Raw genomic sequence first — 15,487 nt, 5'->3', positions numbered from 1 at the left:
GTCTTCCTCTACTATTAAAGCTGGAAAGTCGCCATATGACCTATCATGTGTCGGTGCGACGTTAAATCCAAGAAAAAAATACCTTGGATATGGTGCCTGCTTTTTAATTTTGTCTTTTGGCAGTTCCTGTGATATGCAGGCTCCATAACCTCAGATCCTCTTTCTGAATTCCAGTTTGTTTAGTTCTGCGCATTGTTGTCTCGTTTAGGGCAAACCCATTATTTTATCTGGGGACAATGCGCCCCTTTTCATGCAATTACACGATAGTGTATTATTGAAGGTTCCATATGCACCGCCGTATGAACATATCTGCGGATGTCTCTTAATTGTTTTTTTTAACTTTTAGCATGTGTAAATGTTGTGTTCTGCTTAACCCGGGGCTGGAGGGCGTGGACGGTAGCATGCATTTCCACTACCGTCCATGAACAGGCTTAATCAAACCGAGCCTGCAACATTTTCGTTTTTATCGTGTTGAGCAACCTGTGGAGTTTCCACTTTTCTATTCTATAATGACCAACTCACCACGTAATGGTTTAATGTAGCAGTGCTTCAGATTGATAAATTGAGATTTATATTTCATTGACTGTCGGGTGTTTTTCTGAAATAATGCGTCATGTAGCGTTGGTTTGGATAGACAGATAAAGCTGTTATCTCTAACAGACTGCCGGGTGTTTTACTGAAGAATTGAATTATGTAGCTGAGCTTTGAATAGGTAAAGAACCCGTTATCTTTGATTGACTGTCGGATATTTTCCTGAAGCATGGATTTTGTAGCAGTCCTCTAGATAGATATAGTAAGCAATTTTCTTTGAGTGACTGTCGGGTCAATAGTTGTTACAGAAAAACTGTAAAGTACTTTAAGAAAATAATGCTTGGAAGAGTTTTTGTGGCACTTTTTGGCATAAAAAGTTGAAATGTGTTTACGGGCACACAAAGATTCCCGTGGTAACTTGAAAAGGTTCTATAGTAATGTCATGGACACATGTCTTTTTTTATATTTCTATTTTCTTTTGCATTTGATGAGGATGATTTAACTGGAATTCACATGTATTTCTGTGCTTGTTTTACATTAAATCGAAAACAATATTTAACCGGGCTAACACCAAAGTTTAAATATTGCATTTAATATTGATTCGATGAAACAAACTTTAAAACCTGTATATATATTCAGTCATTTAACTATTACACCTGTTCAGCTGTTTATACTTTTTACCTATTTTAGCCTATTTTACCCCACTACCTTTACGAGTTGAATCAATGATAAAGTACTTAGTTTTCAACCTTTTCAAAAAAAAATGTTTTTCAATATAACGAGAGATGTGATATAATACATATATCATAATGGATGATTGTTTTTTTAACTTCATGAACAGCTTTGAATATCAATGCTAATGGAAGATTTAAAGAGTAATAAATGTGTGCTTGTCTTTTATTTTTGCAATTTAGCCTTAAAAGTTTGTTTAATGCAAATCGGCATTATTAAGAATTTTCGTGTTCAAATTTGTAATTTTTATGCAGTAACAATTTGAAAGATGTCAGACACTGTGAAAAATCTTCATTGTAGATGAACACATATTGTACATGTGTATTACATACTACCTTGCTTTGGAACAAAATGATATCTATATCAACAATAGCATTTGCGTAAATATTTCGTCTAATGATAATGATTTAAATTCTCGTTGTATGAAAATGATATTAGTGGCTGTCTTGTATTTTCGACATATTATAAAAAATACGTTTTCTAAATTTATTTAACTGTTAACAGTTCCATTCCGACACGTACGTATTTTTTGTCTCATCGACAGAATATCATTTCCAATTCAATTTGTTGTTTATGTTTGTTTTTTGAACGTAGTTCTTTTAATGTAATTCTGTGTTCAGCATTATAATTACTATAATAATTCTTATTATTTTATTAAGAAATAATAATGTTTATTTTGGCGCATCAAGCTTGGTGTGTATCCAAGGTTACCAATCTAAGTTTGGTATTTGGATACACTCGGCGTTTTTCCGTACCAGTAATCATTAGTGTGTGACCACTGGTCATTCGATTGTCGGCACGTGTACAACCAACAGAAAATGTAATGGTTTCAAAATATATCTGCCAACATCGTAATTTTGCTTCAAGTATAATGTTCAGCTTGGTCTGGCATTTGTACAAAACGCTTTAAATTATCGTGAAACTGGATACTGGAGGCGGAAACGAGGATTTCAAAGGTAATTTCAACCTCGCAAATTTGGTTTGTTCTTACTCGTAAAATCACAATTGAGGTTCTGAAAATGGCATGGCACCAAGAAATAACATCGTTAAGATTATCGAAGCTGTATAAAACATACATTTGGTGTAAAAGTTCAGTGTGACTGTTCGGTAAACTTTGGAAATTGATGATGAACGTCGTTTCGTATTTTTCAGGGGACTTATTTTCTCGGGGGTCGAAAGCAATTTATTACATTGGTGACACATTCATTCAGTAGAGTTATTCTACATGCAACAATTTAGACAAAATGCATACTCTTAAATGTAAATGTCCGTGCCCGAGAAAGTGTGCTAAGTTGTCGTTCAAGTCGAGTTGTCCGAATATGTCTATCCGAAAACGTGCATGTCAGATAAACACGCGAAGTCTCGTTGGTAAATGCCTGTTGGAAAAATGTAGATTATTGTTCTTAGGAGCGATAGGCATGGGTTATATCATTAGATAAGTATGTTATTATCTGTCTAAAGTAAATGTAGTCTCGATTAAAAGTTGTTTTGGCTCAACAATTGTTGTTCACAGCAGTGTATTACAAAAACCACAGCCACAGGAAAGATAACTCGCACACGCTTGTTATATACAAGCCAAGATATAACCTAAATATATTAACATGGTTTAAATTTAATACACTAACTTAACAGTGTAATTGCCAGGCAAGTATGGATTTAAATTTCATTTAAGTAATTGTTAGTGGTATACTCTTTCTCGAGGCAGAAAGAATGTTAATATGGATATACAGTATATTAAAGTAACAAACAGTTGTGATTGTTGATATAAATGTCGCCAATCACAGTTCTCTGCCTAAGGTCAGAAGGTACAACAAATGTCAACATTGAAGTTTCTAATTTACTGTATGGCATTTTAATTTATTAGACATCCTGCATATCCTAGGCCTTTAGTAAAATCCATGTGATAGAGAATTTAACGGCTTATACTAATATAATTTCACATGAGCCACGTCATGCAAAAAGGGACATTATAGTATTTTGATGACACTTCTACATTATTGCATACTTGATAAGTACATGCATTTCTTTACATAAAATAGGAATTTCAGATGTCAACTTAAATCATATAGGGGAGATCGAGATTGTAATGTAGCACAAGTCATCAATAGATCGCAATATCTTAAGGAATATAGAATTCGATGATGCTTTGATCGTTATTTGTTCAGTGACATAAACATGGAGGAGCAAGCATTTTGAAGGAGTGTTCAATTAAAAGTTTTTGAAAAGATTAGAGAAGATATAAAAAAAAAGGTTGAACGAAGTACTTGTCTGAAATGAGGCACCATAATATTGCATGAATTCGCTCAAATTTAAAAAGGCGCACCGCCATGTTGAAACGTCCAAGTGACGTCATTTATAATGGCTGCCAATTTTAATTTGCCACGCCAATATGTGGCAAAAACAGCAAGTACTTCTGTACATGCTATCTTAAAAATTCTTTCGCAAAAGTAAAGTACTTCAAATTCTCATGCACGCCATACTTTTCAATTTGATTTTATACCACCAACAAAGCAGCAGTCAACATTAAAAACTTAACTTTCCCATGGGAAATGCTATTTTCCCATAGGAATGCGGTCTTTTCCCATGGGAAATACACTTTCCCATGGGAAAATAACTTTCCCATGGGAAGAACATATGATAAATTTCCCATGGGAAAGTGGATTTCCCATGGGAATTTCCCATGGGAACTATATTTGTTTCTTAAAATGATAAATCATTATCTTTTAAACTTATTTTACACTAGGTACACCATAACATGACTTTGGAAAAAGTTATTTGTCATTTTATCATTTTACAGATTTTCCCATGGGAAACCGTTCCCATATTTTGGCCATGGGAGGACATTCCTATGGGAATCATTTCCTATGGGAAATATTTCCGATGGGAAGACTTTTAAAATATTCCCATGGGAAATATTTTCGACGGGAATGAATTCCGGTGGGAATATTTGATATAAAATGAGTCATGTATATAATTTTCCAAAATACTTGATAAGAAACTGAAATTCTAAACTGAATAATACTTTATAGATATGGAGTCTCGATACTATCGTTTAAATTGGCTCAAATTGGAATTTAACACGATCGATTTATTTCCCATTAAAAAAAGAAGGCAGAAAACAAAATTATTTACAACGTTTGACATATCGAAATAAATATTATCAAATTTATTTCTTGAACCTGTTTAATTTAAACTTGATTTTACTGAGTACCTGAATACCTGAATACATCTAAAGGGCCTTAATTAATATAGACCCTTAAGGTATTGGAGCCGTAATAGAGTACCTCCTTTTTAAACAGAATTCAATTCCCCTTATAAACCTACTTTGATTGCAATTTTCAGGGAGGGTTTAGCTTCAAGCCCCACTGGGACCAATTTTTTTTCCTTATTTTCCTTTTTTCTAGTAAGTTTTTACTTCTTTCAAGACTTATAATGGATGTATTGTAGAAATGTCAATAATTCTCATTTTATAAGCGATTTCTTGCTTCTCAAGAGGGGTAGAGATAGACATCTTTAAAAATACTGAGTTACATTTTGGCGGTAAAAGTTCTCTGTTTTGCCTTCATTCTTTAGATTACATATTGTGGAAGAAATGCAGGTAGGTTTTACTTCTGCGCCAAGGTTATTTTTGAATGAAGTGAGCAAAATCCAAAACAGACCCACATGATTCGACCTTAATTTTTCAATGTTGGAATAAGAATTCTGTCTCATTAAATCTGTTTACTTGAGGCACCGTAGAAAAAAAAAGATATTTACAGTTTTATTTTGTATTTTATAATTGTTTAACAATAGTTTGATGTTTCTTCTATCAAAATTAAGGCTGTAATGAATCCTCTGCAAACGTTTTAGATAGTGGCCATCACACTGAAATTTGTCTCTACTTGATCTTGAGGAAATACCATAAATTATACAAAATTTACAAATAAACGTCACGGTAAAAGTTGTTTAAAATTTGCAACACAGTGCGAAACATGGTCAACTTTAAGAATATACCAAACAAATGCCATTTTTAAACATTACTATTAGGGGTCCAATACCTTAATATAGATAAGATGTCGAGATAAGATGTCATGTTGTCGAGATAAGATGTTGTGCGGTCGTGGTAAGATGTCGTGCGTTCAAGATAAGATGTCATGTGCACTGGATAGTTCAATTAAAAAAAATAGTTAAGATTAATTCTAAGGGTTTTCAGTTTATTTGAAGTTGATTTGTGAATATTTTTCACGTACTGAAATATTGCTTTATGCATGCTAATGTACTAGTAGTTATTTTTAAAACTTTGCTATATCTTGACAATATATAGAATCAAAAATGCATAACTTTACAGTCCACAATGGCTGAATTTGCCAATTAACTTTGCCAATAAAATCTGTAAAATGATCCTTTGGAAGCAAAGAATACAACCAAGAAGAATAATAGCAGACTCGGTTTGATTGAGTCTGTTCATGAGAGGTAATGAAATGTGCAACACCTCTCACGCCCCCATAGCACCGGCTTAAGCGGAACTCTATAACACATATGATGAATGGACTCCATGATCCCAACGGACCAGAAAATATAACAACACAGAATCCAAGTACGGGGAAACTTTTTACAGCCGCCACACGGCACTTAAAGTTATAATACTGGCCAGCGAAGATTACGTAGCGAATTGTTTTGGAAGGTCATTTTTCTACAGCAACGCATACAAAATCCGTTCACGAAGACATTGACTGGATAAATTTACCTGTAAATTGACGGATTCCACCGATGGAGGCGGATATAAAAAATGTTACTTTCGGTTTCAGTGACACAACCGCCATCATTCGGATACGTCCGTGACTACGCTAAAGGAAGTGGGCTAATCGTACGGTCCCGTATGAATAGTGAAATAAACCGCAGGTGGTTATTCGTACGGCAGTTTTGTATTACATTGTACTGAAGTCATTCAACTGATATGTTTTCAACCGATTTCTTCACTTTTCTTTAATTTTCAGTCGCATATAAACAAGAAATGATTTCGAATATAGAAAAAGGCTAATTTTATGTCTGCATGCAATATTGTTGTCATCGTATGACACATATGCAGTAAGTGTGAAAAATAAAAATGTCATCTATAGAAGTTCACATCATCGTTTGAGTATCATGTAATATGCTTACTTTTTCTTTCATATTTCGGTTGATAAGACTAGAACTAATTATTGACAATAATAAGTCTTCTCTCTCTCACTCTCTCTCTCTCTCTCCCTCTCTCTCTCTCTCTCTCTCTCTGTCTCACTGAAAGACGCTGCTAAATATCTGAATTTAAAACTAAGTAAATAAATGTACACAATGTATCTCATTTGGTTAGAATATGTTGAATAACATCACACCAAAAGCAAAGAATTCACTTTGATTCATCAGAAGGGGAATAAACAAAAAACAAAAACAAAAAACAGCTTACAACACAATGTCCGCCCACACCTTAAACACCTTAAACACTGCTCCTCTATAAAAATGAAGACTAACATTTACATGTCTTCACTTGGTGTCAGCAGTGTTCCACAAGATTGGAGAACAGCTATCGTTGTCCCTGTATACATAAAGGGCCCACGAAGCAAAGCCAGCAATCACAAACCTATTCTCTTACTTGCAATTGCTTAATTCCAACTGATGGGGCATGTTTTAGTATCAAATATTATTAATCATCTAGATAATGAAATTTGCTTAATTCCTTCCAACATAGCTTCCGCTCAAAACACAGTTGTGAATCTCAATTTTTATTAAATTTTAGTCAAGAATTTTTTATTACCTTGAAGCTATAGTGTAGGAAATGAACCAGCATATCATGCTTATTTTGGGGGCCAACTGGTCTACGTCTGTAAACAGTAACTTTTATATACCAAAATGTTTGTCAGGGTCTGTAGAATACGAAACAAAATTTCATTTCAATCAAAATGGTCGGATAATTCAGAAATTCAAGATGGCGTCCAAGATGGTAAATAGACAGACCTAACAGTAATGGACTTTATCAAATCGTTTGTCAAAGTCGATCACAATCGTCTGGTCTATTATTATTATTATTATTATACCAGATTTATATAGCGCACTTTTCATGATCAATTTCACGTTCAAAGGCGCTTTACATAGTTCAAATGCAGCCACACAGGGCGCATAATTCATCCTCTATTAGTACAGACACAGAGCGATCTGACCAGAGGGACAGAGTGAGACAAAGCCCCCCTGACAGAGAGATCAGAAATCAGATACCTTTAAATACAATACGAACACAAAAGGTCTTCAATCAGATATGCCTCATCTGGTATCAAGGGTACCGCAAGGGTATGTCCTTAGGCCTTGCCTTTTCTTAACATGTCCGTCACCTGCCAGGCTCACTTAAAAGCACCGTAAGACTCGTTGTTGATGATACAGTAGTTTATCTCACTATAAATATCATGCATGATTGTGAGACTCTCTAGCAGTACCTCCATGAATTAGAGATGTGGAAAAAGACCCGGTCAAAGGAATTGAATTCCGATAATGCGAAGTGATTAGGATATATAAAAAGAAATAAAAAAACATTGCTTTTCGCTATAAGCTACATATCCGTGAATTTAAAACTATAAAATGCTTAATATTTAGGCGAACCAGCAGTGTTAGATCACAAAAAAAAGACAAACAAGACCCTAAAATACATGAAAAGAAATGATCAAACAAATGATAAATGTACAAATTTAAGAAACTCCGTATAAAACATGTTCAACCATAATTGGAATATTGCTCAACTGTTTGGCATTCACATGGAATTGAAAGATTAAGAAAGGCTGCCGCCAGATATGTTCAAATCAAGTATGTCTGTAGATGAAGCGTCACAGAATTGTTAACTGTACTGGTAAATATTAAAACAAAGAGAAATTTCACATCCTTGCATCCCTGATTCTTTTATATAAAATCCGTCATTCGTCCATTGTTTTTTTGTAGATCAGTACCGGCTAGACTCTCAGGACCTTCACTTTTATATTCCCTTCTCTCGCACCCATTATCAAGAGAACTCATTTTCCCCCAAGAACCATTAGACTCTTAAACAACCTACCACATCATGTTAAATCTAGTGCTACTCTTAAAGAGTTCAGGAGTGTTGTATATTGAATGAATTATATGTGAATATATTTAGAATGTTATAATGCGCATGCTCAGTATCATATAGCCAGTAGTCAGTAAAATTTAGAACTATTAACACGTGTTTGTGTTCTCCTTCTAGCACACAATCTGTGGCTATGTTAGATCTATAACATAATAAACACAGAATACAACAAGGAGTGGCCTAGATTGTTCAAACCTGAAATATCTGTTTTATCATCTTTTAACCTGTAACTTGTAATATAATAGTGCTGATTTTAATATTGCACACTAATTTGTGTTTTCAATGAAGGCTGGATCTAGGTGCTAGGAGGCGTGGGCAGTGTTGCATTTTCCATTACTGCTCATGAACAGACTCAATCAAACCGAGTCTGCAATGTTTCACTGTTTGTATTGTTCTCGGTGCTTCCGAGGGATCTACTTTTCAGATTATATTAATCATTGGTGTCGACTAGACGGTCGCCTCCCAGTCACAGTCAGTCATTGACAATGGGGACTATCTAGTTCTGGCTCACATAACTTAACTGACACTGTTTTTATTTTCTGATGGTCGCATTCATTTAGTTATGGCGAAACCCCATTTTTTAACTAACCAGTATCAAACCGCAACATCTCGCACAGTCTCTCGTGAGAAACTCATGATGTCATGCAACAGTTCAGAGCACGTGGTTATTCTTGAAAATCAGTATCAAAATTTTACCTATTTATGAATTTATATAATCACATAAAATCTATTAAACAACATACAATTTCTCAGAAAATGTCAATAAATAACGATTCCCTACAGCCTATTGGTTTTTCAAAATGAAGAGTACCCTGACCAGGCGACAACTGAATGACGGACAAAATATTGCAGACAGGGGTACCAATTTGAAACTTGTGTTCAAATTATGTTGCATGGGTTATTTATGCCAGATCAAAAGAAAAATTGATTAGAAATATTGTATAGTAAAAGATGAGTCCATTGCATTTGATAAAATTATAGCACGACATACTTCTGGAACGAAGGTGTTAGGTGTCAGTACGGGATTCATTTTAGCTCAGAGATCCGTAACAGCATATTATATAAACATCTTTGAGCTGAACTTTTAGCTAGGGACTACTGTGCAGATGTAGACAAATTGATTGTGAAACGTACGGGACCGTAATACGAGCCACGCTAAATGATTGTTCGTACGGGACCGTACAAAGAGCCACGCTAATCTATTTTAAGAAACAAAACAACAACATGTCTAGCACATTCGTATCGCATTTTCTGGTAAACTGCCTTTCCTTTTATTGAAAAACAGGCTAAATTTTATAACATTAATGCATTTTTTGGTAGAAATGGCATCGAAAAGCAAAATATTTGTAAATTTCTGCATTTATCCGCCGTTTTACACAAAATCCTATCACGGCCGATCAGCCATTGTTGTTTTCGACGTATTTAAATTTTTGTCACGTGACACTGTCTTCGTTGGTTTACGGAATTCGGCGAAGCCTGGCGAGTGAATTAGTGTAAAGCTGGTCATTAAATATTTCATGGTTTTATATCCATTCGTATCTCAACAATCTTTGGCCATCCAAGTCTAACTAACGGGCGAATTTGTTCATTAGACTGTCTTCTACAAATCTACAAAGTTATTTGCTTTATTTTAACGGTGATTTTTACCAGTATTATAACTTTAAAAATTGCTGTTGTGATAGTTAATAAAATCTGTAAAAAGATCCCTTGGAAGCAAAGAATACAACCAAGAAGAATAATAGCTAGATTGATTTCAATGATTAAATGTAAATAATTGAAGATATTTTATGATCTCTGAAATCGCTGTTATGTTCTCGCTTTTGTTTCACTTGCTCTTCAGCTTGATATAATTTTACGGTGCCAATATCATAACTAGGAATTAAAACAGATATGTTAGAACAGACTAAAAATCTAGCATTATTATTTTTTCAACTTTGAATTAAGTGTAATTGAACAAAACATTTATGATTACTTGCTTGTTTGTTTTAGGCTGTTCGGAGCTGTTGTTGATGAATGGAAATGTCTGCTATGGACAATTTTATGCTTCTTTCGTCTGTAAGGACACATTTTCATTATATGGAAATTTGAAGATACAATGTTATATTTTTGCTGTGACTGGACAATGCTTTTGGAATGGAAACTTACCACATTGTTTAAAAGGTAGTAGCATTTGCAATGTTTTGTCCAAGAGTAATAATTAGTCAAGATATCTTTTTCACATCCCTTGGGGAAAAGAGTTTTAAGAAGATTATTCGTATAAAAGTAAAACTATACCTATACACCAGATACGATGCAATTATGCTTCTTTTTTATATAAACAGCTATATGATAAATCTCTGAAAATATATAAAGTCAATGATTTATATTTTACCAAGGCCAAATTAGGCATACATCGCGTAACAGAAAACACACAAAACTCAAATAAACGGAAGACATTAAAGATTGTTAAGCTTAATATTCCAAATAGCATGTTTGGAATGTCTTATGAGTGTTACATACAATCTAAAAGAGTTGACATTTGATTTTGAATAATATAAATATAAAAACACCATGTGTCAGATCAGATGACAACAGAAGCAGCGAAAATTCAAATAGTATCAGATATGACAATGTTATCATCTTCAACAATGAGAACTGGCAGAACGTCAACACTGGAACAGTTATCAACGCCTGGTTTGGATAAAAAAGGTTTTGATTATATTCGTAAAATGTTTAGCACGCTTATTTTCAAACAATAAGCCATTAATACTCACACGAATTTTACAAACTGTAACTTAACTTACGCTTTGATTTAATATTTTATTATCATGATTTATGAGGATAAACATGTTTTGAGAGAATATAAGCATTTAAGCTCGACAGTCAATATTTATTATGTCTTTTCTTTGTTAAATTTCAATAATGTTTCAATTACTTTTCCGTAAGAAAAATTCGGTGTACATAAATCACACCGAGGCAAAGTGATGATCACTTTAAACGGTTCCAGGCGCGTCTTACAACCATATTAAAATCATTCATACTATAAAAGTTTGATAATATTAGTGATTTTTTCTGATTTTTTTTTGTAGCACAGACAGGCAGTTCTCTGCTGGCAGTTTACATTTCAGTTCCATTTGTTCTTGCTCTCATAATAATGTTAGCTTCAGCCTTGATTATAGTTCGCAGGTTAGTAAGATAAAGTCAGATTTAAAGACTACTTAGCCGTCAAAATATTGTTAACATTACATAAATTAGCATATTGCAGGCTATGTAGCTAAGGCTGGACAGTCCTGTAACAAACCATTCCATAGCAACAATGCTATTAAAGCCGTCGCTTAGTAATTCTCATTCGAAAACGTACCAAAACTAAAAAAAGAAAGAAAAGAAAAAGCCACAAATAGGTCCGAAGTCTCATTTTAATCACACGTCGAAAGCGGCTCAATTATCAATAATTTATCTTTAAGTTAGCTGTGTTTCACTGTAAGGATTTTAAAGGCGTAGTTGTGACAAATTCATGTATGTTTTTCTAGGGTGAAGTTATAGCTTATTAATCACGATCGCTTACTATACGGTACACTTTAAATTATTTGAATAGGTTTGAAGCTTATATTAAACTCTATAATATACACTTAAAATATATCCGTCAACGACGTTATATCAGTATTTTTTTTCTTTGTCTCATCTAGACGTAGAAGTCCTAAAAGTGTTCCGGATACCATGGAGGAAAGAAGTTCGGCTTTTGCAAATCAGATTAATACCGACTCCACCACCGGGTCTGAAATTGCAGTTTACGAACGCAGCGGTCTGAATTCATCTGAATATCAATATTCTGATATCACTTTAGACAACGCACAGCCAAAAGATCTTGGGAATTGTTACGGCACTAAAAAAGCAGACAACCCAGGGCAAAATAACATGCCGGAAAACAGGAAAGCCTATAGTCATTTAGAGATTAAGCCGAATATATTCAAGGACACCACTTATTCACACATATCAGAAAACAGTCGAGGAAAACTCAACTCAGAATCAACCAGCTCTGCCTACTCACAAGTTTCCAGAGTCAATGTTTCAAAGCAAATAAATAAAATGATCGAGGAGTCTGACGACGAATATGACAAGCTGCAAAACACTAAGCGGAAAACCATATCAGAAAAGAACGTTCAAGAGAATAATGGAGACTCAAATTAAGATCATGTGGTCGCAGGTGCAAGTAATGGCAAGAAGAACAATCATTAAGGGGATGGTTATTCTCATTTGAATGACATGTTATCTGATGAGAATGTTCCAGTTTCAATGCATTTATATGCAAGTAATTAGACCCCTGCTGGAAATTAATTATGGATTTTTTGAGATGCAATATCAACAGAAGTGTGAAGAAGCTGTTGACGTAACTATACATAAGTTTTTGACTGGAACCATTTCAGACAAAATAATATTCAAATATAAGACCAAGAACAAAATTTAATGACATGCATCACAATTAGTAAGACACGGGCTAAGCCAAATATATGCAAAATCATTATTTTACGCGCGTGAAATGACGTTATCCGATCCAGGTGCATAGCACGGTCGTAAATAGTAGTTACCATTTTTCTAACACTATTAATACTAGTATGCCGTGTTATAATCGAAATAACAAGTTTCCAAGTGTGATTTATCGTAGAATTACCCGACTTCTTCGTTTTTATGCGAAACAATATATAACTCAAACCTACAGCCTTCGTGATATATACTTACGCCTAAGAACTCAAAACACGGCTTATTCTACGATAAATCACACTTGGGAACTTATTTGTTCTGATATGAAATAAAATAAACAAATAACATATAGAGTAAAAGGTTGACTATGTATAATAGATATTCTCTGCTGATTTCATAACAAGGAAAGTAGCTTGAAAAACACTTATTTCGAATGGGCTCGTTAATGACATTTGTGAATGAAGACGAGGTTGTGTGTGAAATGCTAAAGATACATTTGGGCCTATTTTGCCATCAGTTTGCGGGAATGGGAGGTGATGTAGAGATGCCTTTGTTTATATCTCTGTCTGTCCTTACTTTTGTCCGTCAAGGAAAATGTGTGACACATATCACCAAAAGTATTTGATCAACAGTCATTACACTTTATTGGGAGTATTTTTTTCTATATGAGAAGTTGTACACGTGAGACAAATTGTTCAAGTGACCGTCATCAGCCGTCGTCGTCCGTCGTAAAGAGTTCCAACTTTTATACTGTAGAGGTCAAAATTCTGAACTTGTCGTAATGCGACTTAGTCAGGACGTTTCCAGAGTATTTGGGGTTGTGTGTGCTTGCAGTAAATCTACCTTTACCTTTTATTTTTTTATTTTTGATTTAACATAATGTCGGATGAATTTGAAACCGTTTGAAGAACAAGACCACTAATATCTTTTAACACTCAAGACCCCGTATTGTTTACTAGATCTACGAGAAATCTGGTCAGAATGTTTGTCTTAATGAAATCAGGGGCAAGTTTGCAACTGGGTGACTTGTGTCAAAAATATGTCACTTGGTAAAGTCAAAGTAAAACGTTGTTAACATTCTAGATGTTTTTATTTCTACTAAATCTACATAACTTCTGAAACTAATTTTCCTGGAACCAGAAACTATGCCACTATATAGCTAGGTCTGGAATCAGAAACTATGCCACTAGGTCAAACCACCGGAAAACCAAACCTTTCAACACTCTAGAGGACATAGTTTCAAGCTGATTTATATGAAACCGATCTAATGGATCTAAAATAAGATTTGTCAGTTTTTTTAATAGAATTCAAGTTAATCTTGTATCCCAATTTAAAGTTTGTTTTTAAATCTTGTAAAGACAAATATTCTCACCTTGTTTCATACTTATAGAAAGTGTTAAGAAGGCTTTTTCTATCATTTTACAAAGTGACATAGCTTTTGACACAAGATGACTAAGTTTAAAACTTGATCTAGTTTTGACAAACAGTATGACTATGTTTTAAATGGACTACACACGTGACCTCTAAAGTGTTGATAGTTAAATCGTGAAGGCTGGACGTCGATGGACGACGACGGATACAATGCTATTAAAATAGCTCACACTGAGCTCTTTTTTTTTCAAGTCAACTTCAGACCTACGCTTGTTTAAGATGTTGAATAAATATTCTATCATAATAATTTTGTTATTTCTTAAATTTTCTGTCATAACATTTAATACAATCGTCAAAAATAATTGACAGACCACGCTAACGATAGCCCCAAAATGCCCGAGCCCGAGTATATGCAACACCGTAAAGCGAATTTAGGTCTTCACATTATGGCATTCATGCAGATAATAGATTTCATCTACGTATGTAATAATAATAAAAAAAAACTCTTATATTTGCGGATCAGAAATGCAAAATTGAGAAAGCGTTAAGACGGTAAACCTATTGTAAATTTCACATGATAATAAAGTATCTACACCACAAATAAGTTACTTTCATATGACTATGTAATATCTGGATTGTGTTTGAAGTTCCAGTGCGCTATACACCTAAAGATTTACACAGTGTCCCAACAGTTCCAACCGGACATGTTACACCTAAGGGCCTAATAAATGATATTTGCTCGTTGAATAAAAACAAAACATTTAATTTTATGACTTTTCAAAATGGGTAGAGGTCGTAAAATGGATGAAGTCTTCTTTGCATAATTCGATTTCATTAAGAAAACTCAAATATGAATCTTCTTAACAACATGCTTTTCTACACATTTGGAACATTTCATAAATCTTATCTTTGTATTATTGAAGGTTATGCCTTAAATATTTAGTGGTGTTAGAGTTTGGGATTAGTGATATACATGTATCTTACTCAAGCAATAGGTCTGCACATTCTTTGCCTAGTATAGTGTATCACCACGAGATACGAATATATATTCATTTCTTGTTTTGTATTCTCTAGCAACTGTAATAAGTTTCGAGTTAATTATAATTAAGGTTATCAATCATTCTGTCCTTAAATAGTATACATTATAGTTCGTTTGCCAAAAAAAAAAATGAGTATAAATATGTCAACACTGCACAATGTTTTGCAAGAGGGGTTGGATACTTCCAAATAAATGATAGAAAATAATGATGCAAATACGATATTAAAAGACATTTCACAGTTGGTCACGTCGGA

At 34.0% G+C, this 15,487-nt stretch overlaps 1 protein-coding gene across 1 annotated transcript; it reads left to right on the top strand.

Annotated features, from left to right (window-relative positions):
• The first annotated feature begins 11,076 nt into the window (after positions 1-11,076).
• On the top strand, positions 11,077-12,593 carry LOC128556370 (uncharacterized). The gene is made up of 2 exons (XM_053541270.1): positions 11,077-11,530; positions 12,031-12,593. Exons 1-2 carry the CDS (start codon positions 11,499-11,501, stop codon positions 12,530-12,532), a joined length of 534 nt encoding a protein of 177 aa, XP_053397245.1. The 5' UTR covers positions 11,077-11,498; the 3' UTR covers positions 12,533-12,593.
• Positions 12,594-15,487: the final 2,894 nt, after the last annotated feature.

This window comes from Mercenaria mercenaria, chromosome 4 (genome assembly GCF_021730395.1).
Source record: "Mercenaria mercenaria strain notata chromosome 4, MADL_Memer_1, whole genome shotgun sequence".
Classification (NCBI taxonomy): domain Eukaryota; kingdom Metazoa; phylum Mollusca; class Bivalvia; order Venerida; family Veneridae; genus Mercenaria; species Mercenaria mercenaria.
This window is presented reverse-complemented; position numbering and strand designations above follow the sequence as displayed.

Bases quoted from the DNA above. Each gene is read 5' to 3' on its own strand.
- LOC128556370 (XM_053541270.1), top strand. From the start codon at position 11,499: ATGTTAGCTTCAGCCTTGATTATAGTTCGCAG. The intron at 11,531-12,030 runs GTTAGTAAGATA...TGTCTCATCTAG, and splicing joins GCCTTGATTATAGTTCGCAG to ACGTAGAAGTCCTAAAAGTG.